General features: G+C 40.8%; 1 protein-coding gene across 1 annotated transcript in view; it reads left to right on the plus strand.

Moving 5' to 3' along the window:
• Sin3a (SIN3 transcription regulator family member A) overlaps positions 1-23952 on the plus strand; it is a 61796-nt gene that overhangs the window by 25444 nt on the left and 12400 nt on the right. The window contains 19 exon segments of the mRNA XM_038323909.2: positions 234-485; positions 1164-1316; positions 1439-1597; positions 5412-5501; positions 8821-8939; positions 9728-9938; positions 10780-10896; positions 13031-13132; positions 13134-13203; positions 13206-13269; positions 14599-14782; positions 15872-15907; positions 15909-16067; positions 16069-16220; positions 16222-16256; positions 16259-16332; positions 16335-16449; positions 18850-19007; positions 19009-19020. Coding sequence (XP_038179837.1) covers positions 234-485; positions 1164-1316; positions 1439-1597; positions 5412-5501; positions 8821-8939; positions 9728-9938; positions 10780-10896; positions 13031-13132; positions 13134-13203; positions 13206-13269; positions 14599-14782; positions 15872-15907; positions 15909-16067; positions 16069-16220; positions 16222-16256; positions 16259-16332; positions 16335-16449; positions 18850-19007; positions 19009-19020 — 2262 coding nt within the window.

The following is a 23952-nucleotide window of genomic DNA, read 5'->3' on the forward strand; positions in this document are numbered from 1 at the left end:
AATTTGATGTTGAGATAGTGTCAGAATGTGAAAACTCTTGTTATGTATCATTTGAATTGAACCAAAATGGCTTGGCTTAATTGATCAGTACTTAATGGCTTAAATGAGTAAAAATAAAGATATGGGTTGATCAAATACCTTGTTTTTTTGTTTTGGTTTTTTGGTTTGAATTTTCTTCCCTAGTGTCAAACCACCTATGCTCTTGAGGAAAATAAAGACTTTTTTCTTTTTAGCCTTCCCAACTACAAGCACATACTCCAGCCAGTCAGCAGACTCCCCCACTCCCACCATATGCATCCCCACGTTCTCCACCGGTCCAGCCTCACACACCAGTGACAATCTCCTTGGGAACGGCCCCATCTTTGCAGAACAATCAACCTGTGGAGTTTAATCATGCCATCAACTATGTTAATAAGATCAAGAACAGATTCCAGGGCCAACCAGACATCTACAAAGCATTCTTGGAGATTTTGCACACATACCAGGTAAGAGGGTTACTCATTTATCCCTTTTTAAATAGGTTTTATAATCCTAGACTCTGGTGATCCTCTTCCCTCAGCCTCCTAAGTAGATGGGATGTTGGTTGTTGCCAGCACACCTAGCTCAGAAATGGTTATTTTGTTGTGGTCAAATTAGGCTCTACTTACATGACTGTCAGTCTCAGAGAGTATTTATCTAGTCTGAGGAGAGCTAGAATATCCATTATGCCCAATAGTTCTTACTGGGAATATTACCTGATTAGAACTGTAATGGTGTTTATGAAGTCACTTGTACTTGCCTGCTTTGCTTGTTCTGCAGCATCTTGTCAGGATTTTTAAGGTCACTAGCTTGTTAGAGGATGTTTGTTTCATAGTGCAACTCTCTGAGGGTAATTTGTATATCATGATTAATTTACAAGGGAACATGGACAAGATTTTCTTGTGTCTTGTGTTTTATCAGTTTGACAGAGCATTTATATGTTCTTAGTTTTATAAAGACCTGTCTTTCATCATCATCTTTTTCAAAAGACTGCAATCAAAATAGTAATTAAATACTTCCTTTAATGTAACTTACGTAGAGAACATATTTTAGCCATATCACACATTTCAGAAAACAATTGTTCTGTGTGTGTGGTGTAGGATTCAGAACAGTATGTATCATTTGTCTCTTTTGTCATTCTTCAGAAAGAACAGCGGAATGCCAAGGAAGCTGGAGGAAACTACACTCCAGCTTTGACTGAACAGGAGGTGTATGCCCAGGTGGCACGTCTCTTCAAAAACCAGGAGGATCTGCTTTCTGAGTTTGGACAGTTCTTGCCAGACGCCAACAGCTCGGTGGTAGGTCTCATGTAGACAAACTACATTAAAGGTTGTCACCATAAGTTTGAAAGCTTTAGTTACATTTGACTTTTTAGATGACACTTTGATCAGATTATTAATTTCTCATATGTCTTAATCAGCTTTTAAGCAAAACAACAGCTGAGAAGGTTGATTCTGTGAGAAATGACCATGGGGGTACTGTGAAGAAGCCCCAACTGAACAACAAGCCACAGAGGCCCAGCCAGAATGGCTGCCAGATCCGCAGACACTCTGGGACAGGAGCCACGCCACCAGTGAAGGTGAGAGTAGACAGTAAGGCGGTCGGAACCTGTATATCCAGAGCAAGTACAATAGGTCACAGAATTTCCCTACAGAGCTTCTTAGCAGCTTTGCAAAAGGTAGGTAGGAAGAACACTCTCTGTGTGGATTAGTGTGGATTTTTTTCAGTCTTTGCATTTTTCCTATATTATCTCTTCTTTGCTGTGAGCCTCCTTTTTTTTTTTTTAACCAAGATTTACTAATTCTTCTCATGATCAGATTGTTAAACTTGCCTTGTGCTGCAGGAAGATTGATAAAATTGGTAAATTCATAAACCATAAATAAGTAAATGATGTCTGAGGAAACTCAACTCTTTTGAGCATAGTACCCCTGTAATGGCAGAGGCTTTTGTTCAATCACTTTGACTAGGGGTTTGTCCTGTCCTTTGGTTCTTTTTGGGTTGACAGATCTTGCCTGTTTTGTCTTAGTTTTCCAGGAAAGCAATTTGGGCCGTGCTAGAGAGAAATCTTAACCTCCTGTTAGTAACTTCCTACAGTAACTGTCAATAGAAAACCTAGCTTGTTCTCTTTGATTTAGTGTGTCGGTGATAAAAAAGGAAGCTGTATGTATTCAGTGTTGAATTTCTCTAGGAATTCTAAAGTGTGATATGGAGTAGAGGTGTCTACAGAATTTGGCTAAGGAAGGTGGTGGTGTGAAGTGGCTCCAAGGACTGACATACTCTGAAAGGTTGTTTTGGTGCTTGCCGCGTTTTCTTGGTTCTGGAATCAGGTTGAATAGAGTAGTAGTTTGGTGTTTTGTTTTTAACTTTAAAAGGCACTCTGTGGGGTGCAGGAATCAGCTATGTAGCTAAGAGCTCTCTTAGATCTGTTTCCTTCTACACCTGATAATCCACAGGTAGGAACAGTGTTTAGGGACAGAAGCTGCTCACAGAGTTGGTGTAGTTCTTCATGGTAGTAAGAGGTGGGCTTTTTAAAAGTAAATTTTTCCTAGTGGGGTTATATTATGCCCCTTCCATTTGTTTGGTTTTGGGGTTTTTTGGTGTATGCTGGAGAAAAGAATCTCACCGTGTAGCCTAATTGCCAGCCCATTGCAGCCCTTGCCTCAAACTAATGGGTGAAAGGACATAGGCATGTGTCACTGCCTAACTCCTCCCGACTTTTTTTTTTTTTTTTTTTTTTTTTGGTTTTCGAGACAGGGTTTCTCTGTAGCTTTTGGAGCCTGTCCTGGAACTAGCTCTTGTAGACCAGGCTGGCATCGAACTCACAGAGATCTGCCTACCTCTGCCTCCTGAGTGCTAGAATTAAAGGGGTGCGCCACCACTGCCCAGACACCCCACTTTTAAAAATCGGTTTTTGTGGTTTTTTTTTTTTTTTTTTTTTGGTATTGCAAGACAGGGTTTCTCCGCGTAGCCTTGGCTGTCCTGGAACTTTGGCTTAGCCTTGGCTATGTAGACCAGGTTGGCCTTAAACTCAGAGATCCAACTGTCTCTGCCTCCTGAGTACTGGGATTAAAGGCGTGAGCCACCACCGCCTGTCTCAATGTTAAATTATTAGCCTGGCGAGGTGTTTGCAGTGATGCCTCTACTGTCAACCCTGTATTGGGCAAGGCAATAAAGAAGCAACTGAATCTCTTGAGTTTGAGTCCAGCCAGGGCTGCATATGATACTCTCAAAAAAAAAAAAAATAGTCTAAGTGGGTATGCTGATAAGGTGGTTGTGCTGTCTACTAGTCAATGAACTAATTATTCTTTTTTCCTAGGAATTTCTAAGTGAAGTAGTGTAGATTAAAGATTTATTTATTTATTTTTAACTCCAGATAGTAGTATGTGCCATCTTGGAAACTGTGGTATTAGAGACTGACGAAGATACTTCTGGCTCAGGGAAAGTGTCTTGGTTAGTGTGGCTGTTGCTGTGATAAACGCTGGCTCAAAGCCTCTTGAGAAGAGGGTGTATTTTGTTTACACTTTCGCACCGTTGTTTATGGTGGAAGGAAGTTGGCAGGAACTCGGGCAAGAACCTGGAGATAGGCGCTGGTACGGAGGCCAGAAGTGTTGTTTACGGGCTTCTCGTAGCTTGCTAAACCCGCTTCATAAGGAATGAGCTGGGCCCTCCCACTTCACTAAATAAGAAAATGCCCTGCAGGCTTGCCTATAGTCTGATCTTGGAGGTGCCCTCCTATCTGACTCTACCTTGTGTCAAGTTGACATAAAACTGACTGGCACAACTGACCCTTTGTCAGATCGACACACAAACATGTTTTCTGCTTTTTTTTCTTTTTTTTTCTTTTTTCTAGACAGGGTTTTTCTGTAGCCTTGGAGCCTGTCCTGGAACTAGCTCTTGTAGACCAGGTTGGCCTCAAACTCACAGAGATCCACCTGCTTCTCCCTCCCGAGTGATAGGATTAAGGGCGTGTGCGCTCAAACATCAGTTTTCAAGTAAAACCTTTTCATTTGTCCCCAAAATAGTCTATTAACATTAGTATCAGAATATGATAAAACATAAATAACTTTAAAAGTTCCTGAAGTCCTTACAAATTTAAACACATTAAAAGTTCAGTCTCAGCCCGGTGATCGTAGTGCACTCCATTAATCCTAGCACTCAGGAGGCAGAGGCAAACAGATTTCTAAATTCGAGGCCAGCCTGGTCTACATGGTTAGTGCCAGGATAAGCTCCAAAACTATACAGAGGAACCGTGTCTCCAACCCCCACCTCCCCCAAAAAAGTCGTCTCTTTCAAATAGCCAGTATTTTAAAAATCTGAAATCTCCTTAAAAGTTTAGAGTCTCTCCATTATGGGCTCCTGTAAAATCAAAAATGAGCTAACTACTTTCTTTAAGAGGGAAGGACCAGGGCACAGTCTCAGTCTGATTAAAGTAAAACCAAACCCAAGCTGTTTAAAGAACTGTGTCCAATGTTTGGGATCCACTTCTAGTCTTCTCTGCTCCTCCAAAGTGTCTGCAGTAGACACAGATTGTCATCGAGGCTCAGGCTGGTTCTACTCCACTGCTGGTGTTCTTAGCAGTCCTCCCAGTGGTACTCACATCTCTAGAATGCTCGGCTCTTGTAATGCAGCTAGGCTGCCCTTTCACCAGTAGCCTCTCCTGGGCTTTTTGTGCTGCCAAGCTTCAGCTGTTCTCTTATGCCTTCCAGTAACACCTGGAAGACTTTGACACATGACCAAATTTGACTTCCACTTCAAGGTGTGACCTTGACTGCCTCTAGCAGCAGCTTGACCACCTCGGTGAGGCTGGTCTCTTCTTAATTGCTGCCAGTTTGTCTCGAGCTGACCAGCTTTAGTCATCAGTAACGCAGAGGTTTCACTTGAATGTGCACGTGTGCACTCGTTCTCACATGCGCTGGCTCTCTCGCTCTCTCTCTTTTAGACAAGGTTTCTTTCTCTTTTTAGACAGGGTTTGTAGCCCTGTCTTGAACCACAAAGTCTTAACTAGGGACAGCAGATAGCTCCAATAGGTCATTGAACTTACCTGAACTTCACAAGCCAGGCTTAAGTCATGGTTCGAATATATCAGTAGGATTTTCTGAAGGTAGCAGAGGCAGGAGTGTTGTAGGATTAAAGCCAGCACAAAAGGGGAGGACATTAATTCTAAACATTGGTCACAAGTGGGAACGTCTGTGAGCAGAGTGATCTGAAAGCCTTTGATGGAAAGAAACTGTCAAGAAAACTAAAGTAGAAGAAAAGGTTATGATAGATAGAAATTTGTGGCTGAATTCTCATTTGTTCCACGTTATTAGTAGTAGAGCTATTCTAGCAAAATTAAAAGAAATCACTCTGCGTTTGTTTTTGTTTTATTTCTTCCTTTTTTTTTTTAATTCCAGAAAAAACCCAAACTGCTTAGTCTAAAAGAATCTTCAATGGCAGATGCCAGCAAGCATGGTGTTGGAACAGAATCATTATTTTTTGATAAGGTAAGTAATGGGTAACATTTGATATTAGTTGTTAAGGATGATCATCTGATCTCCAAGACTTTGTTTAAAATATGTCAACTGATGACAATTTTTTGGTATTGTTTGGAGATAGAATTTTTCTATATGTAACTCAAGTTGGCCTTAAGCTCACCTTGTAGCCTAGGCCTTCAGTTCCTGATCCTTCTTTGGCCACCCAAGTGCCACCACATAATAGCCCACCCGTTCTTTTTTATTTTTTATTTATACACACACACTTTTTTTTTTTTTAAGTGAGAATCTTAACTACATCTCACTGTGTAGTCTTAGCTGGCCTGGGATTTACTGTGTAGAACAGGCTGACCTCAGATTCATAGAATTATGTCTGCCTTTGCTTCCCGAGTGCTAGGAAACACAGGTGTATGCCCCCATGCCCTGCTTTCCTAGACTGGTTATGGAGCTCAGCGGCTCAGACACACACACTAGGCATGTTCTCTGCAGTTGAGCTGCAGTGCTTTAAGTGACTTGTAATCTAGTTATTCTGCCTCTTCCTGGTCGTACAGCAGTGAGAATTCTCTTACATCATCACCCAGATTTGCCTCAAACTTGCTCTGAAACCAAGGATGAGTTTTAACTACTACTCTTCTTCCTCTACCTCCTAAATAGGCTGTAGGCACACACTGCCATGCCTAGCTTGAGAATTCTTGACTACTTGAATGTTTTCAAAGATCTTCAGTGTTTTTATGCGGTAGCTAGAGTTGAAGTTTCTGGTGGACACCATGAATTCCATTTTAGTTTGACTATTTCTATATCTGATTCTGTCCTTAGAGCGAGCTGATGATAAGCAAGCAGTTTCCATCAGTAAAGTGGGCAGTTGACGGGCTTCTCACAGGACCTCTGGGTGTTGGCAGAAAACAAATTATTTAATGGCTACATTAATGATAGCTCTAGATAGTTGTCTGACGTCTCTGTGTCTTCAGGAGCTCTCCTGATGAAGGATAATGAATGGTATTAGTAGTACATTTTTTGTAGATATGTATATGTATATATAAATAAATATATACAATTAAAAGTATGTTTATAGTAACTATCTCAAAGTTTCTTTTTAATTCATTGGAAAAAGAAATTGTTAACGAATGACAAAGGATTTACTGTGCATTTATCATTTAGGTTGAGTGATTATCATTAGGGCCTGTTGGACAGTTTAAAAGCTGATAAATTAAAAGAAAATAACTGGCATACACTACAAAAAGTGTAGTCTTCTTTAATCTGTAACATTAAAAGTTCATATTTCAGAAGTTGGGCGTAGTAGTGCACACTCAATCCTAGCACCTGACAGACAGGCAGGAGACTTGCCACAAGTTGTCAGCCAGCCTGGGCTATGCAGTGAAATCCTGCCTCAAAAAATAATTTTTTAGGGGCTGGAGAGATGGCTCAGAGGTTAAGAGCACTGACTGTTCTTCCAGAGGTTCTGCGTTCAATACCCAGCAACCACATGGTGGCTCACAGCCATCTGTAATAAGATCTGGTGCCCTCTTCTGGCCTTTAGGCATACATGCAGAGAGAATATTGTATACATAATAAATAAATAAATCTTTAAAAAATAATTTTTTAGTAAAAAGCCTTTTCTATCAAGGGATTGTGCATCTGTGAATTCCAGTTTATTCTGTTAGTGCCTGTTTTGTGCCTCCTGCTACACAGGAGGAGGAATCTGAACATATCAGACAAGTGTATTGGTAAGTCCTAGGCATGCAGGTCCACAGTGCTAACTACCAGCTTTTAAAACTAACACTGCAGACTTACCACCTCGTTTGGTAGTTTTATATTTTTTGTAAGCTGCTAAATATTTTAAATTTTTGAGGCTTTTAAAATGTTAATTTTCAATTCTGTAAGTAGGATAATAGTCTAATATGTATATGGGGGGGGAGTTTGCGAGTGTAATCAAAACATAAATGTCTGTTCTCATCTTTCATCTTACTTGAGTCAGGGTCTTTTGCTGAGCACCATTGACACCTTAAGGTAGCTGGCCCTGGAGTTCTAGGGAATCTCCTATCTGACTCCTGTAGGTGTGCTGGGATTACAGATCGTACACTGCTGCGTCTGGCTTTATGTGGTCTGCAAATCCCAGTTCTCTCCTCAAACTTGCATGGCAGGTGCTTTATTCATTGAACCATCTCAGTCTCTTGTTTGTTTGGAGTGTGTATACACTTGTTCATGTGTGTGTCTGTTTATACGCAGGTGTGCGTGTCTGTGTGTGGAGGTCAGGGGTCAGTGTTAGGTATTGTCTTCAGTTGCATCTACCTTATTTTTTTGAGACAAGCACTCATTGAACCTAGAGCTCACTGATTGGCTACACTGGATTGTCTGTAAACCTTGGGGATCTTCCTGTCTCTAATTCCCCATAGCTGGGATTACAGTTTTGTACTGCTTTGCCTAATGTTTTATATGGGTGCTGGGAATACAAACTCTGGTCCTCTGTTCGTGGAAGAATCCCTTAGCCATTTGATCCATATTCTCAGGCTTTTTCTGTTGTTGCTTTTAAGATTTCATTATTAGGTGTATGTATGTGCCTTTATGAACTCCTCTATGCCACACGTGTATAGGTGGTTATAAACTACCTCATGTTTGTTGGCACCCAACCCTGGGTCCTCTGCAAGAATGGGAAGAGCACTTTGAACCACTAAGCCATCTTTCTAGCTCCCTCAGCTCATTTTTGGTTTTTGAAGCGAGATCTTGTTGCACCTCTGGCTGGCCTCAGGAGCAGATTGGTCTTGAACTTGTTTCTGCTGCCCCGTCTCAAGAATGCTGAGATTCCACGCATTGAGGAGGAAGAGTATCCAGAATTTATAGTCTATCCTTGGCTATATATAGCAAATTCAGTGGTCTGCCTCTGCTATATGACATCATGCCTGAAACAAAACAAAAAATTTATTAACAAGATTATGAAAACAGTATTAATAAAAATTCCTGTAAATATCTGTTAGGATGGGCTACCGAAGCTTTGTAACTGACATGGTCTGGAGTAGCAAGCATTTGAGAAGGTATTATGCATGATCTCATGTTTCAATTATAGAAAATTCTAAACATGTAAAATTAAAGAGAATAGTGAAACGACCCCTTGTGTTTTTACCATCCAGTGTCAGTGGTTCCACATGTATTCCTATCGATTTTAGACTGTTTAGAGATATATTACAGTGTCTTTTTTTTAGGGTGATTTTTCTGATTGTATCTAAACAAAGTAACATTGATTCCTTTGTAAATATCAGATTAAATTTACCCTATTAAAAAAATTGATGACCCTGATTCTCCTTGTAATTATTTTTCTTTTGATTGTTTCTATAAGGTCCGAAAGGCTCTTCGGAGTGCAGAGGCCTATGAAAACTTTCTGCGCTGTCTGGTTATCTTTAACCAGGAGGTGATCTCCCGGGCTGAGCTTGTACAGCTGGTCTCTCCTTTTCTGGGGTAAGTGAGGTGAACAGCCTAGCACTTCTGATGTGACCGTGCAGAGACTGTGAGGACATGTAATAAACAAAGGACAGCGCCAGAAGGTGCCTCAGGTGTCTTCTAACTTTGAGAATGGGTGGGTGGCAAAGGCCGTTAATCCCAGCACCAGGACAGAGACCCTGTCTCACAAAAAAGAGAAGTGTTGACAGCATATCAGCTAATGATGCAATCTCATGGTCTCTCAGTTGTCTGACCAGCACCAGACGTTTATAGACACTGATCACCCAGGGCTCTAGAATCTTGATTGCATTTGCCGTCCTGAGGATTACATGAACAGTGAAGCAGTATTCTTTTTTTTTTTTTTTTAACTTTTATTTTTTTTTAAATATTTATTTATTTATTTATTTATTTATTATGTATACAATATTCTGTCTGTGTGTATGCCTGCATGCCAGAAGAGGGCACCAGACCCCATTAGAGATGGTTGTGAGCCACCATGTGGTTGCTGGGAATCGAACTCAGGACCTTTGGAAGAGCAGGCAATGCTCTTAACCTCTGAGCCATCTCTCCAGCCCCGAAGCAGTATTCTTGAGCCAAAGAATGGCTTCTTAGTTTCTTACTGTCTTGTTGGAGAGCATTATATAAGGAAAGTGGAACCTAGCTAATTAAAGGAAGGATGCTTCTCAGGGAGAAAATAATTGTCTCTGGTAGCAGAGCTGTGACCCAGCCATGAATTGTGATGTTGTTCCTCATAATAACTGCATCCTGCCTCAGATTGCTTACCAGTTTTTCGTTTGGTTCTTCAGGAAATTCCCTGAATTGTTTAATTGGTTTAAAAACTTTCTGGGCTATAAGGAGTCTGTGCATCTGGAAAGTTTTCCCAAGGAACGAGCTACAGAAGGCATTGCCATGGAGATCGACTATGCCTCTTGTAAAAGATTGGGCTCCAGCTACCGTGCCCTACCAAAAAGTTACCAGCAGCCCAAGTGTACAGGACGGACTCCTCTGTGTAAAGAGGTAAGGGTCAGCGTTGGATCTTCAGATTCTTCAAAAGAGCCAGAATTTAAAGAGCGTAATGATAGTACCAGGGCCAGAATTTTTTTAAGTTTTCATGTATTTGGTTGATAAGTGTATAAGCATGTAAGCTGTAGTCTGCTTGTGGAGAGCAGAGACAACTTGTCAGCTGTTTCTCTCCTACCATGTGGGTTTCCAGGTTCAGACACAGGTGGTCTGGTTTGATGACAAGTGCTCTTACAAGAAAAGGCCAGCATTTATAGTAATTGTGAAATCATGTACCTTCTCTTTTTTCAAAAGAAAACTTTTAATTAGAACTTTCTTTATTCTTTTATAAACCAGGTGTCTTAGCTTGGTTTCTATTGCTCTAATGTAACGCCATGACTTGGAGGCAAAGCTGTCTGGCTGGCTGTGCTTCCACATCTCTGTTCATCACTGAAAGAAATCAGGCGGGAACTCAGACAGGGCTGGAGGCTGAGCTGATGCAGAGGCCATGGAGGGTGCTGCTTACTGGCTTGTTCCTCATTTCTTACTCAGCTGCTTTCTTGTAGAACTAAGGACCAGCAGTCTAGGGATGGAGCCATCCTTAATGGGCTGGGCCCTTCTCCATCAATCACTAGTTAAGAAAATACCTTACAGGTTTGCATATAGCCAGATCTTACTCTTCTTAATGAAGATATTTTCTCTCAACTGAGGTTCCCTCCTTTAAGATAATTCTAGCTTGTGTCAAATCGACATAAGCTAGCCAATGTTTTTTCCTCTCTGTAGCATTGTCTTTTTATTGAGTGTTTAATTATCAGTAGATTTTTACAAGCTTTTCTGCCTCCTCTTTTTCTATCCAAAGGTTTTAAATGATACCTGGGTTTCCTTCCCATCGTGGTCTGAAGACTCCACTTTTGTTAGTTCCAAGAAAACTCAGTATGAAGAACATATTTATCGTTGTGAAGATGAACGATTTGAGGTATCCTCCTTTGTGATTTGAAGTTTGGGGAACAAGGAAGATGTAAAATGAAGGGGTATTTAAATACTGTGTATGAATTAACTTAAAAAGATGGATCTGGAGAGATGGCTTAGTGCTTAAGAACACTGGCTGATCTTCAGGAAGACCTGGGTTCAATTGCCAGCACCCATATGGCAGCTTACAACTGTCTGTAACTCCAGTTCCAGGGGAATCTGATACCTTCACACCAATCTACATAAAATAAATTGAAATAAATTATTTTTTAAAAAAGATTAAAGAATTAACCCTAGTAGTACATGCCGGTAAAACTTAAATCGTAAAGGTAGTCACTGGGATGGGTAGATCTAGAATGAATGAATCGGCTAGCAGAGATCCCCTATTGTAGGAAGAGAATTTCTGAAACTAGGCTCAAAAAAATCTCCATTATCAGACAACATTTACTAATACCACACTGAAAGGAGTTAATTGTGTTTTGCATGTGTGTATCTGACTTAGTATATTTATTACACTGTGTTGACTGGACCTGCTTCTTCAGATCAGTGGGAGAGAGCTCATTCCCTCTGCAGAGCAATCATGCTGTCTCCCCAGTGACTGGTGGTTTTCATCTTTTCCCCATCTCAGTTACATTCCTATCACTGTGATAAGATGCCATGACCGAGACAACCTGTAAGAGTTTGACTTGGTTTAAATTTTCAGAGGGTAAGAGTCCATGTGGTGGAGGGAAGCAACAACTGTGAGCTCTCATATTGATCCTGAGCCGTACCCAGGAGGCAGAGAGAATGCATTGAGAATCATACTAGTCTTTTGAAACCTAGAGGCCCACCTCCTGCTGATGTACCTCCTCCAGTAACACTGCACCTTCTTATTTTTTTCTAGACAGTTTTACAACTAAGGATTAACTATTTAAATATATGAGCCTATTGGGGCTATCTTCATTCAAACCACCTAGCCCTGGGATTAATTACCTGATTAGTCATTTCAGAAAACTAAACTAAATTGTATTAAGTGTTTAACTTCTATGGAAGTTTTTTTCATTCATTCAATCATTCATTTTTCAACAGGGTTTCTCTGTGTGGCCCTGGCTATCCTAGAACTCTTTCTGTAGACCAGTCTGGCCTTGAACTCAGATCTACCTGCCTCTGTCTCCTGGGTGCCAGATTTGTGTATACCACCACACCTGGCTTCTGAATGAAGGTTTTTTTTTCCTGTTTTTAAAAAAGATTTATTTATTATGTATACAGTGTTCTGCTTGCATGTATGTCTTGTAGCCAGAAGAGGGCACCAGATTTCATAACAGATTGTTGTAAGCCACCATGTGGTTGCTGGGAATTGAACTCAGGACCTTTGAAAGAGCAGGCATTGTTCTTAACCCACATCTGTCTCTCCAACCTCTATGGGAATTTTAATCAACTGAAAATCATTTTTAAGCAAGGGCAATGGAGTATACCTATAATCCCTGGGAGGGGAAGGCAGAAGGATATAAGAATTTATGGTCATCCTCACCTGCATGGACAGTTGGATTCCAGACAGGGCTACATGCTAACCTGTTTCAAAAGGGAAAGGATAATCCTGAATTTGTTGCTATTGGATTTGAAGCAGTAAATTAATATTTAAATCTTTTAGACATATTTAACACCCCCAAACTTGTTAATCTCATAACTGTCTTTTGGTATTGTTTCTTATACGTTTGACCAGATATAGTGGCTCACATTTGTAATCCCAGCCTTTAGGTAGTAGAGGCAAGAACTTGCCATATGTTGAAGGCCCGTCTAGTCTATATTGCAAGTTCCAGGTCATCCATTGTACGGCCTTGTCTCAGTACAAACAAAAATGTAAGGAAATATATCAGTAGAGTAGACTTCTCTTTTCCACTGGCCTGTGGTCAGCAGTGCTAAACAGTGTGTGGAAGTTGTGATAGGTGTGATGACTGTTGATCACTTCATTTGCTTCCAGAAGACAGCTTTATGAAAGTAGTAGGTGCCATTGTTCATATCTTACTATAGAGAGTCTTACATGGCTTGTATAGAAACCATGACTCCAATCTCAAGGGATTTGATACTCTCCTTATTCTCCCAGCTCTGCTATGTCTGGTTTGGCCTAAGCGCCCTCTTCTGTTCTTTTGTTTTGTTTTAAGCTTGATGTAGTTTTAGAGACCAATCTTGCAACAATCCGGGTTCTGGAAGCAATACAGAAAAAACTTTCACGTTTGTCTGCTGAGGAACAAGCCAAATTTCGCTTTGGATAACACCCTTGGGGGGCACCTCAGAAGTCATCATCGGAAAGCACTCCAGAGGATATATGCCGATAAGCAGCTGATATCATCGATGGTCTGAGGAAGAATCCCTCCATTGCCGTTCCAATTGTTCTTAAAAGGCATGTATCTTCTGGGTTTTTGTGGTCTTCTGAGAGGTTCAATATCCTATTAAATAGGGTTTTGATTTTCCACATGTTTTAGAGTTCCCAGTTTTCCTCCTGGTTGTTTTACTTAGGGGACAGAGTAGAATGGTGGAACTTGGTTAAGGGTTTTGAATACCAAATGTAATAAATGTTGACAGGTAACGGATGAAGGATTAGAGATGCACCTCAGTGACAGAGTGTTTTGTGTAACACCCATAAATCCCTGAGTTGTTTCCTGTGCCAGCGAGAGAGAAAGTTAGTTAGTGTATGATAGTGTGCTTTCAATTTATATTTGAGGGTTGTGTTTTAGTTTTTGTTCTCAGTAAAGGAGATTGAACTGAGGACCATTTGTGTAATATGCTTGGTAGGCAAATGTTTTACCATATCACAAAAGAACAAAAGAACAGAAGAGGGTGCTCAGGCAAAATAAACACATATCTGTATGTGTTTAAGAACTTTGTTTTGGAATAACATCTCACTGTATTGTCCAGACTTGCTTTGAACTTGCAAACTTCCCCCTTCACTAAATGCCCTCTCTGGGACTTTGGATTTCATTAGTTAGCTCAGTAAGCATTCTGAGTCTTGACGTAGAAAGCAACTTCAATGTTGCTTAGTTGGACAAGGAGAACTTAGTTTTCAAGAATATTTTTTCGGAGCCATATGTGGCTCATGCTTATAGTCCTCACACTAGGGAGGAAGATTGCTGTAAATTTGATGTTAGCTTGGTTTACATTGTCAATTTCAAATTATGCAATGCTTCAAAGTGAGTCCTTGTCTCAGAAACTGCTGATGTTACCTTTTTTTTTTTCTTTTTTTCCTAGACAGGGTTCTCTGTGTATCCTTGGCTGTCCTGGAACTTTTGTAGGCTAGGCTGGCCTTGAACTCACAAAGATCTGCCTGCCTGTTGCCTCCCAAGATCTGGGATATAAAGGCATGTGCCACCACACCCAACTTTCACTCAACTTTCTCAATACTCAGGGTAGAAAGCCAGATGTGGGTTCTCGTTCCTATAATATAAATGAGGAGGTGGAAGACAGAATTACTGTAAGTTTGACCACTTGTGTGGTCTGTATAGCATGTTCTAGGCCAAAACTTCACTGTAAGACTTATCTAGAAAAACAAAACCGCCCCACTTTCCAAAAACCTCATTTACATAATATCAAGGATATTATCTCAAGTATCAACCATTGATCAGAATTTGCATAGGTTCCAGTTTACATCAAATAATATAAGCCTGGCATATTTCCCATTCCTACACCCTCTAAATTCTCAATTGTTATTTACATTCTTTCCCACCCTGCTAAGGTTGAAGATGAAAGAGGAAGAATGGCGTGAAGCTCAGAGAGGCTTTAACAAGGTGTGGCGAGAGCAAAATGAGAAGTACTACTTGAAGTCTTTGGATCACCAGGGCATTAACTTCAAACAGAATGACACCAAGGTTCTGAGGTCTAAGAGCCTACTCAATGAGATTGAGAGCATCTATGATGAGGTAAGCTGGGTGAACTACATCTCCATCAGCTTTGGTATCTGTGTTCAGCCTGGCTTTCACTCTCCAGTCACTGAGAGCTGCTGTTTCTTTCTTCTTTAGTAGAGTCCGTCATAACGTGATTCCTGGTCTACATCTTAGACCTAAGACTATTGTTACACTTAGTCCTTCCTCTTGTTTCCTAATTTATCATTCTGGTTAATTTATACCTTTGATCCCCTTCCCCCCACTTCTCCCAACAAGTATCTTGTATCTGTGGAAACCCTCTTATCTTACCTCAGTTTAAAAATGTTGGCAATCCCCTGTCGCTCTGCACACTTACGGGAGTGTAAATAGTACTAGGCGCCAAGAATCGGGTAAAATAAGAGTTGACCTGTCTCAGGAGATAGGAAGCTTTCTAAAAGTGGACCTGAGTTTCAAAGAATAAAATAGTAAGTGAACTTTTTCACTTAATTGTCTATGTTTGACCATGTTAACCTCCATGGTGACAAACTCCACCCTAATATTTTTATATCACCCATAAGTGCTCCTAATGTAAAATTTTTAAAGACTCTTAAGTCTTCAATATCTGAAGGTACTAATCTTTTTGTATCAAGCCACAATGACCATAGTACCCATGATATTTGGAAGGGATAAAAATTAAGCTCAATTCCTGTATTTCAATTGGGTAGCCACTATTATGTATCTGTCTGTCTGTTTTGAGATGGGAATCTCACTGGATAAGTCCAAACTGGCTTAGCATGTTCACTTTTTCTGGGCATAGCCACCCAAAGACTGGAATTATAGATAGTGCCAGTATGCCTAGTTTTCACTATGGTTTATAATAAATGTGCTGCCATTGTAGTCTTTTTTGTTTGTTTGTTTATTTTTGTTTTTCAAGATAGGGTTTGTCTCTGTGTATAGCCCTGGTGATCTAGAAACTTGGTTCTGGCTTTTTAGACCAGGCTGACCTTGCTTAGATTCACTGCCCCTCTGTCTCCTGAGTGCTGGGATTAAAGGTGTGCTCCACCACTGCCTGGCATTGCTGATGCAGTCTTGTAAGCTTGTTGCTGTAATACATGTCACACAATGGTTTTGTGTCTATTCCTCCAGAGACAAGAACAGGCTACAGAAGAGAATGCTGGCGTAACCTGTTGGCCCACACCTTTCCCTTGCCTATGAAGACAAGCAGATACTAGAAGATGCTGCTGCTCTGATCATCCATCATGTGAAGAGGCAGACAGGCATTCAGAAAGAGGACAAGTACAAAATCAAGCAAATTATGCATCATTTCATTCCTGATCTACTGTTTTGCTCAGAGAGGTGATCTCTCAGATGTGGAAGAGAAGAAGAAGGAAGAAATGGATGTGGACGAAGCCACAGGGGCACCTAAGAAGCACAATGGTGTTGGGGGCAGTCCCCCTAAGTCCAAGTTGTTATTTAGTAACACAGCAGCTCAGAAGTAAGAGGATGGATGAAGTATATAACCTCTTCTATGTTATAATAACTGGTATATCTTTATGCGACTGCATCAGATTCTCTGCTTGAGGCTGCTACGGATTTGTTCCCAAGGCTGAGCGGCAAATGGGAAGAAGAAAACCGCGAGAGGAAGATTGGGAACGGGAGGGTGCTATGCATAAAGCGAGACAAGAGTGATAGCCCTGCCATACAGCTGCGTCTCAAAGAGCCTAGTGAGTGCTTAGACTGTTGCTTTCAGAATGTATGTAGGTTGGATGACTGGCTTCAAGGTCTCATGAATTTGTAGGTGCTTTAGTTGGTACTAGGGTGTTATATCATACTCTGCAACTTAATTGGTTGGGTAACCTTCCTTAAACCCATGAACCCATAAATGAACCAATAAATGGAGGAGTAATTGTTTACTTTATGGGGTCGCTTGAGGGTTAGGGAAGGATGATACATAGCACTTTATGTCGTCCCCAGTTTCTGGACATATGGGTCCATTGTTAGGACTGTGGAATGTGAGGGATGGGGGATTCATTGGCTAGGTTAATGAGTAGTGTTTCAGATGAGAAGAAATGTCATAGTTCATTCCATTCCATAATAATATATAAATTCCTCATTATTCATGCTTTTGGCAAATAGGAAAGTTCCTAGATGTGTGTTAGCAAGCTTCTCTTTAATGGGATTCATGGCTCATTCTGATATTTTCTAAAAATGAATTGGGATTCTAAATGGTGTGAGACACAGTAGAGGGATAAAAGAGGATTCAAAAAAAACCAAGGGCTCATTAAAGAAGCTACTATATGCTTTGTGCCATGTTGTGCTGCGTGCTTCCAGATAACGTTTTATTCTTCAGTTAGGTATTTAACCTATGAGCCAGACATCTCCTCACAGGCTTCCCTTCTGTGAGCTTCATGAACTAGTAAATCGGAATCCGGTGTACAACCCTAGCTTCTTATCTTTTGAACTAATGACACCAGGAATCTCTTTGAAAAACCTTTATCTGTATTAGATCTAGCTTGAAAGTAACAACTTTGGGGCTTAAGTGTGGTGATTCTTTTCTGTTTTGGTAGAAATTACAAATACAGTGGTCAAATCTGGGCTTGATATGGGTCTTAACCTGGAGTAGTGATCATCCAGACCTCATCCCGGTTAAGCTGTGGCTACAAATCTGTGGCTTGGACTCCACTTTATCCTAGCATATTTCAGAGGCTACCTGTCTCTTTTGTGGGCTTAGACAAAGTGATATTCTGTGACAGAACTCCAGCCAGAGCTTGTTGTAACAGCAATTGTTCGTTTTGCCTGTCTATAAGATCCACCCAGTTTTCCTTAAGTGGATCTTCCTTTGTTTTTTTCCCTTACAAATTGGGTGGCCAGTTAATCATCAAGAAGAGTTCCTTTTGTGATTAACATTTTTAATGAATTTTTTTTATTGAAGTGCAAACATATATGAAAAAAAGGACACAAGATTTTTGTATGAGGCGGTGCATGTGCAGTGAGGCTAGAGAACAGGGAGTATCCGTTAGTATTCTGTACCTTACTCCTTGAGACAGGCTCTCACTGAACCTGGAGCTAGGTTGGTGGTCAGGGCACCCTAGTGCTTCTCCTTTCTTCCCACCCCACAGTGCTAAGGGTACAGATGGTCATAGCCAGGTTTTTATATGGGTGCTGTTGCTCCTTTTATCCACTGAACCATGTCCCCTGCCCCACAAATAGAATTTTACAGCTCTATAAAATTTTCTATACTTCATCATTAAAGAGAACAAGGGAGAGAATAAAGCTAAGACCCAGTAACAACTTTGTGTCCGCCCTCCTCTCTATTTGAGAGAGTGTCTCCTGCTTCAAAATGCTCACTGTCCAAAAACTTGTTATGCAGTCTAGGCTGGTTTCAAACTCTCAGAAATCCTTTTGCCTTAACCTCCCTCAGGTATAGGCATGTGCCACAATGTCCAAGTTGAGGTTAGTTTTTGAACTCTGCATAAATGGGTGCTAATTAGTAAGTTTAGGCGACCCCATTCCTAGTGCCCTGTCCTAGTGGCGGTCTCTTGATTAGTAAGATTCATTCCAGCTGTTGAAGTGCTGCATGTGCAACAAGTACAAGTCATTTAATGTCATTAGTTGGATACAGCATTGCAAATCCTTTTTAACAAGAAGACATTTATAAAAATCAGCTAAGTTCATTCATAGGGGTCTTATTTAAATAACTGTTCTGTGGCCAAAAGGTTTCGAAGTACTAGCTAGCATCTAACTATACCTGCCTTTTCTATACTTATTTTTCATTGAAATAGCTTATGTGCAAATATTCCCCTTGAGAAATGGTTTTTTGTAAGTGGGGGGAGCCGGCTACTTGAAGGACCCTCTTGGGCTATTTGGCTCTCAGATGAACATAGAACTCAGCAGTGCTGTAAAACCCCTCTCTTGTGTGGTCAGTCTGTGTTGGAAGTCACTGTTCTTGGATGGACAGTGCTGGTGATTACAGTCTATCAGATTTCTTTCTGTTTGAATTGGGTTGAGTTATATCTGGTGTTTGTCTTTTCAAATGGTGTATAGATCAGCTGTGGGATTCCCTGCTCTCTGTCCTTGAGCTTGTCTTACAGAGTAAGGTCTTACCTATCTCATCTTTCCTATAGTGGATGTTGATGTAGAAGATTATTATCCAGCTTTCCTGGACATGGTGCGGAGCCTACTTGATGGCAACATAGACTCATCACAGTACGAAGATTCCCTGAGAGAGATGTTCACCATTCACGCCTACATTGCTTTTACAATGGACAAACTAATCCAGAGCAATCGTCAGACAGGTGAGAGGGTATGGTGGAGCCTAGACCACCAAGGGGAAGGTGTCCTTACCTAAAAGTGGGTTAGGCCAAAGAAAAAGCAAGATTTTTATGGGAAAAGGAAAGCAGTTTAACCATATAACCGTGTTTATAATTAGTCTCTTGAGAGGAAAGGAACAATTTTAAGGGAAGTATGTTTATGTGGCTTTTCCTGGGGAGACAATGAACAAACATTTCTTTACACCTTATGATGCACTGACAACAACCAAAGAAATAGTTCTAACCAAGTCTAGCTACTGAACTATTATGTTTATTGGGGTTACTTAATGAACATAGGTAACCCAAGGCAGCCACATCATTGAAAGCCCAAAAGCCCACCATACACATTCCAGCATGCTGACAATTCTAGACGTTCTTGAATTCTGCCAGTTCCTGAATAACCACTCTCTATTATCTATATTTTACCATGAGGCTCATGGCTTGTTCCCTCACATCTTGCTTCTCTGGTAGCTGCTGGTTGTCTTCCAGACTTTGCCTTCTTTTTCTTTGTATCTTGGGGATCTTCCACCTAGCTATATTCTGTCCTGCCATAGGCCAGAGCAGCTTCTTTATAACCAATGATAATAAAACTTATTTACAGTATATAGAAGGGCATCCCACATTACTTGTGCACAACCAGAAGGCAGCTTGACCTATGAGAGAATGTCCTCTCCGCAGATACTGTTACTACCTTTATAGGAGGATTAGAAATTCTAGGCCAACCTGGGATACATGAGACCTCATTGTGTGTTGAGGGGGTGTTAATTCTAACTCAAGTTTTCACGTTTACTTACTGAGCCTTGTATGTTTTATGTTCTTCCCAAGTCTGATGTTTCTGTTCAGAGGAAATAGCTGGACAACATCTGTTTCTCCTGTTAATAAAACACGACTCTTACAGCCTTGGATTTGGATCATACATATATTGTTCTCAGTGTTTGTAGTAGTGTGACCCTCCTTAGAGCCTGTCCTAATGGCCATGGATAGAGTACATAGGGGGTTCACCTAACATTTTCTAAGAAGAAACATAAGATGTAACATTGCCTTCTATTTGCCTTATTTATATTAGAAGTCCTTTATAATGTTCTGCCAGCCCACCTCATTTATCTGAGACTGTGTTCGGTTGTAGTTGCTTTTACATTTTATTCTTGGGAATTGTAAATATGTAGAGTTGTTTGTTATAGGATCTCGCAATATAAATATAGCATTGGCTGATCTTCTGAGCTACTATTATTTCTGTGTCAGCTTCCTGATACTGAGATTTACAGGTGTGAGATTGCCACACCCAGCCAATGCGATTCCTTCTAACCATGTTATCCTTCTGACAGGGAGGTCTGTCATAGGTTTTCTGCTTTAGGGTTAGACCTCGTCCTAGTATTCTGAACTCCCTAGGGGATCAGAGCACATAAATGCTGTGATCTAGAAAGATAGAAAAGAAAGCAAATTCTACCTGGAGTCCACACTGCTACAGCAGAGGAAAAGGCCTAGAGTACCCTTGAGGAAAATACTAACTGTTTGCAAAAGAACCCTTGGTTTTTCCTTGGCTTTGGAAGGATATCGGAGTCTGAATGCTCACAGAATCTTGTTGGGATGGGTGAAGAAAGCTGCATGTATCTGAATCTTGTGTCTTACGGAAAGTTGTTAGTGTGACATCTCTGAAAATTGAAAAGTTCCTCGCCTTCCCTTTAAAGGGGTCTGTCTTGTTGGTGACTGATAGTCAGCTAATGCATATTTGAGAGACAATCCCTATTGAGTTCTTAAATGTATATAAATTACCAGCTCTATTTCCCCCATATATTTTCGGCTTCCAAGCTTACTATTGGCTATAGCTAGGAACAAACTGTCTTTCATAGTACTAACCCAGTATTTTAAAGAAGCTGATAAAATTAACTTTCTTTAAGCCCTAGGTTTAATGTGTGAAATAGAATTAATTTACTTAGCAGAATCTGGTTATGATTTGTGTGGTTAACACCATCAGTATACGTTTACAACTGGAGAACAGGAGTTTCCTCCAGAAACCCAAATCCTATGTGTCTTTAAAGGTGTATTCAAGCTTCTTGTCTTAGGGTTTTATTGCTGGTGAAAGAGATACCCACAACCACAGCAATTCTTTTTGGTTTTTATGGAGACAGGTTTCTCTGTAGCTTTAGAGCCTGTCCTGGAACTTACTCTTGTAGACCAGGCTGGCCTCGAACTCACAGAAATTCACCTGCCTCTGGCCTCCAAGTGCTGGGATAAAGGCGTGCACCACCATCGCCCAGCCTTTTTATATTTTATTTTGTTTTTTTTCAGGACAGGGTTTCTCTGTAGTTTTGGCTGTTTTGGATTTTGTTCTGTAGATCAGGCTGGCCTTGAACTCACAGAGATCCACCTGCCTCTGTATCCCAAGTGCTGGGATTAACGGCCTGTGCCACCACTGCCCAACTCATAGCAACTCTTTTTTTTTTTTTTTTTAATATTTTAAAAATTTCCATCTCCTCCCCTCCTCTTCTCCCTTCCCTCCTCTCCCTTCCACCCATACTCCCACTCCCTCCCTCTCCAGGCCAAATTGCCATCAGGGTTCCCTACACTATGAGAAAGAAAGTCAGTACCGTGAGGGGTGCAACTCTTATAAAAAGAAACATTTCATTGGGGCTGGCTTACAGTTTTCAGAGGTTCAGTCCATTGTCCTCATGGTGAGAAGCATGCAGCGTGTAAGCAGACATGGCCCAGCAGGAAGCTGGTCAGACCCTTGGTCATCAGGCCAGCAGCAGGAGACTGTATTCCATACTGGGGTGTAGTTTAAGCATATGAGATCTCAAAGCCTCATCCCACAGTGACACACTTCTTCCAGCAAGGCCACCCACACCTAATAGTGCCACTCCCTATGGGCCAAACATTCCTGCACATGAGTCTATGGGGCCATTCCTATTCAAACCAACCACACTTGTGCTTCATAACTCTTCAGGGAATAGTATCTCATTGTCTTTTCTTTTTACTTTGTGGTCCCCTGAGTTCAATCTGGTTGAACAAGCTCAAGGTCAGGCCGTACATTGTCTTATCTTTTTCAGGTTGGGACTTTAGTTAGCTGAATTGATAGAGTTTAATTCCCAAGCATGCCATGAGGCCATGGGTTGGATCTCCAACACTCCATAAAAAGTGGGTGTGGTAACATGTTTATAATCTCAGCAGTTTGAATGAGGAAGCAGGAAGACCAAAAGTTGGTCGTCTTCAGGCTATATAGGAAGTTCAAGACCAGATTGATATATAAGACCTTGTCTCAAAAACGAGGAGGGGTTAATTCTTAAGTAGGCAGTCTCAGATCTCTTGTGGTAGACTCCAGGATGTCATAATGTGAGGACCTGACAGGGAAGCATCCCTTCATCCTGGACATCGCCATTCTCATGTTTCTCTCATTGGGGGAAAAAAAAAAAACCATATGCCTTCTCCAGCCCTCTTGAGACTTCAGCACCCCTGGCCTTGGTATTACCCAGCTTTTCAATGCAGGTGTTTCTCTATTTAAAAAAGAAGAAAAATTACTTCTTTATTTAAAAATAAAAAATTAAATCCTCAAACTATCCCTACAACATTTCAGGTTTACTAGATGAAAGGCTTACGTGGGTGTGAGTGTACTTGCCTCCGGTTGTGTCTGGATTTATAGTGCTTCCTTTTCCAAAGATTCTGAAGGCCAGAAACCTAAAAGAGGATATGAATAGGGAGTCAGTGGTACATAGTCCACTTCAAGAAGGTTTAAGCCAGGAGGTGAGTCTTCATGGAACAGAGAGTTCATGTCTTAGATAAACTTTTACCTTGCTTCTCTTTCTCCCCACTTAAAACTTTGTGAAGCTTTTACTGTGTTCCCAGGTCATATTTTAATGGTGATGTCCAGATCGTTTATACTTCATAAAAACCAGATCTTCCTAAAAGTAGGATGGCTTAGTGACTATGACAGCATAAGAATGACTAAGTAAAATAGATAAATCAATATTGAAATTATCATTTATGCTTTCTGTTTCTAGGGCTTGGTCAGTTTTGTGTTAGGGACTAAACTCAAGGCCTTGTCTTGTTAGGCAAGCCCTCTACCACTAAGCTATATATACCCCAGTCCTAACTTATATTTTTCTTTGGTATTTTTATGGGTAGGGTTTCATCTTACTTGTGAGAGTTACTGTTTTTACATTTATTTAAGTATTTTGTGTTTTATATGTCATGTGGATATGTGAAGGTCAGGGAAATAGCTTATGGTGGGTGTGTGTTCTCTTCTTCCACCACGTGGATGTTAGGGGTTAAACTCAGAATATCAAGCTTGAAGTCAGTCAACTTTACCATTTGAGTCATCTAGGAGAATTTGATTTCATAGTAAGAATAGTGAGGAAAATCAAAACAGAAATAGTGGGGGTGGGGGTGTTTGCCCATTGTTGTAGCAAGAACTTACCTACATGTGTCATGGTCAGGGGTTTGCCCACAGGGTGGCATTAAAGGTTCAACTTTCTAGGGCGTTAAGATAAGTCACTAGGTCTAGTAAGCCTTCTGCAATCCCCCGTTAAAAGAAAGGTTAACAATTTTCAACCCAAACGGTTAAGGCAAAGGGTGTAACCTTTTATGGTTCTGGTTTAATTTAACCCAACCTTGGGGGTTAAAAAAAATATTAAAGAATTAACAGGCACAATTTAAGGATTATACTTCTGCCAGTGGAACTGACAATGGTGAGAAAGTTGGCCTTGGGTTAGGAACTTGACTTCTAGTTTCAGCTCTGCTCATTAGGTGAGCTCCTGGGGAAAGGGGATGAGGAGAAGGGTCTCTACAGAGCCCTAGCTGTTCTGTACACCAGACTGGTCTTGAACTCAAAAGTGATCCACATACCTCCCATACCTCTGCCTCCTGAGTGCTGGATCAAAGACATGGGCCACCCCACATGGCTTATACAGCAACTTTTTGTTG

This window comes from Arvicola amphibius, chromosome 3 (assembly GCF_903992535.2).
Source record: "Arvicola amphibius chromosome 3, mArvAmp1.2, whole genome shotgun sequence".
Lineage (NCBI taxonomy): Eukaryota > Metazoa > Chordata > Mammalia > Rodentia > Cricetidae > Arvicola > Arvicola amphibius.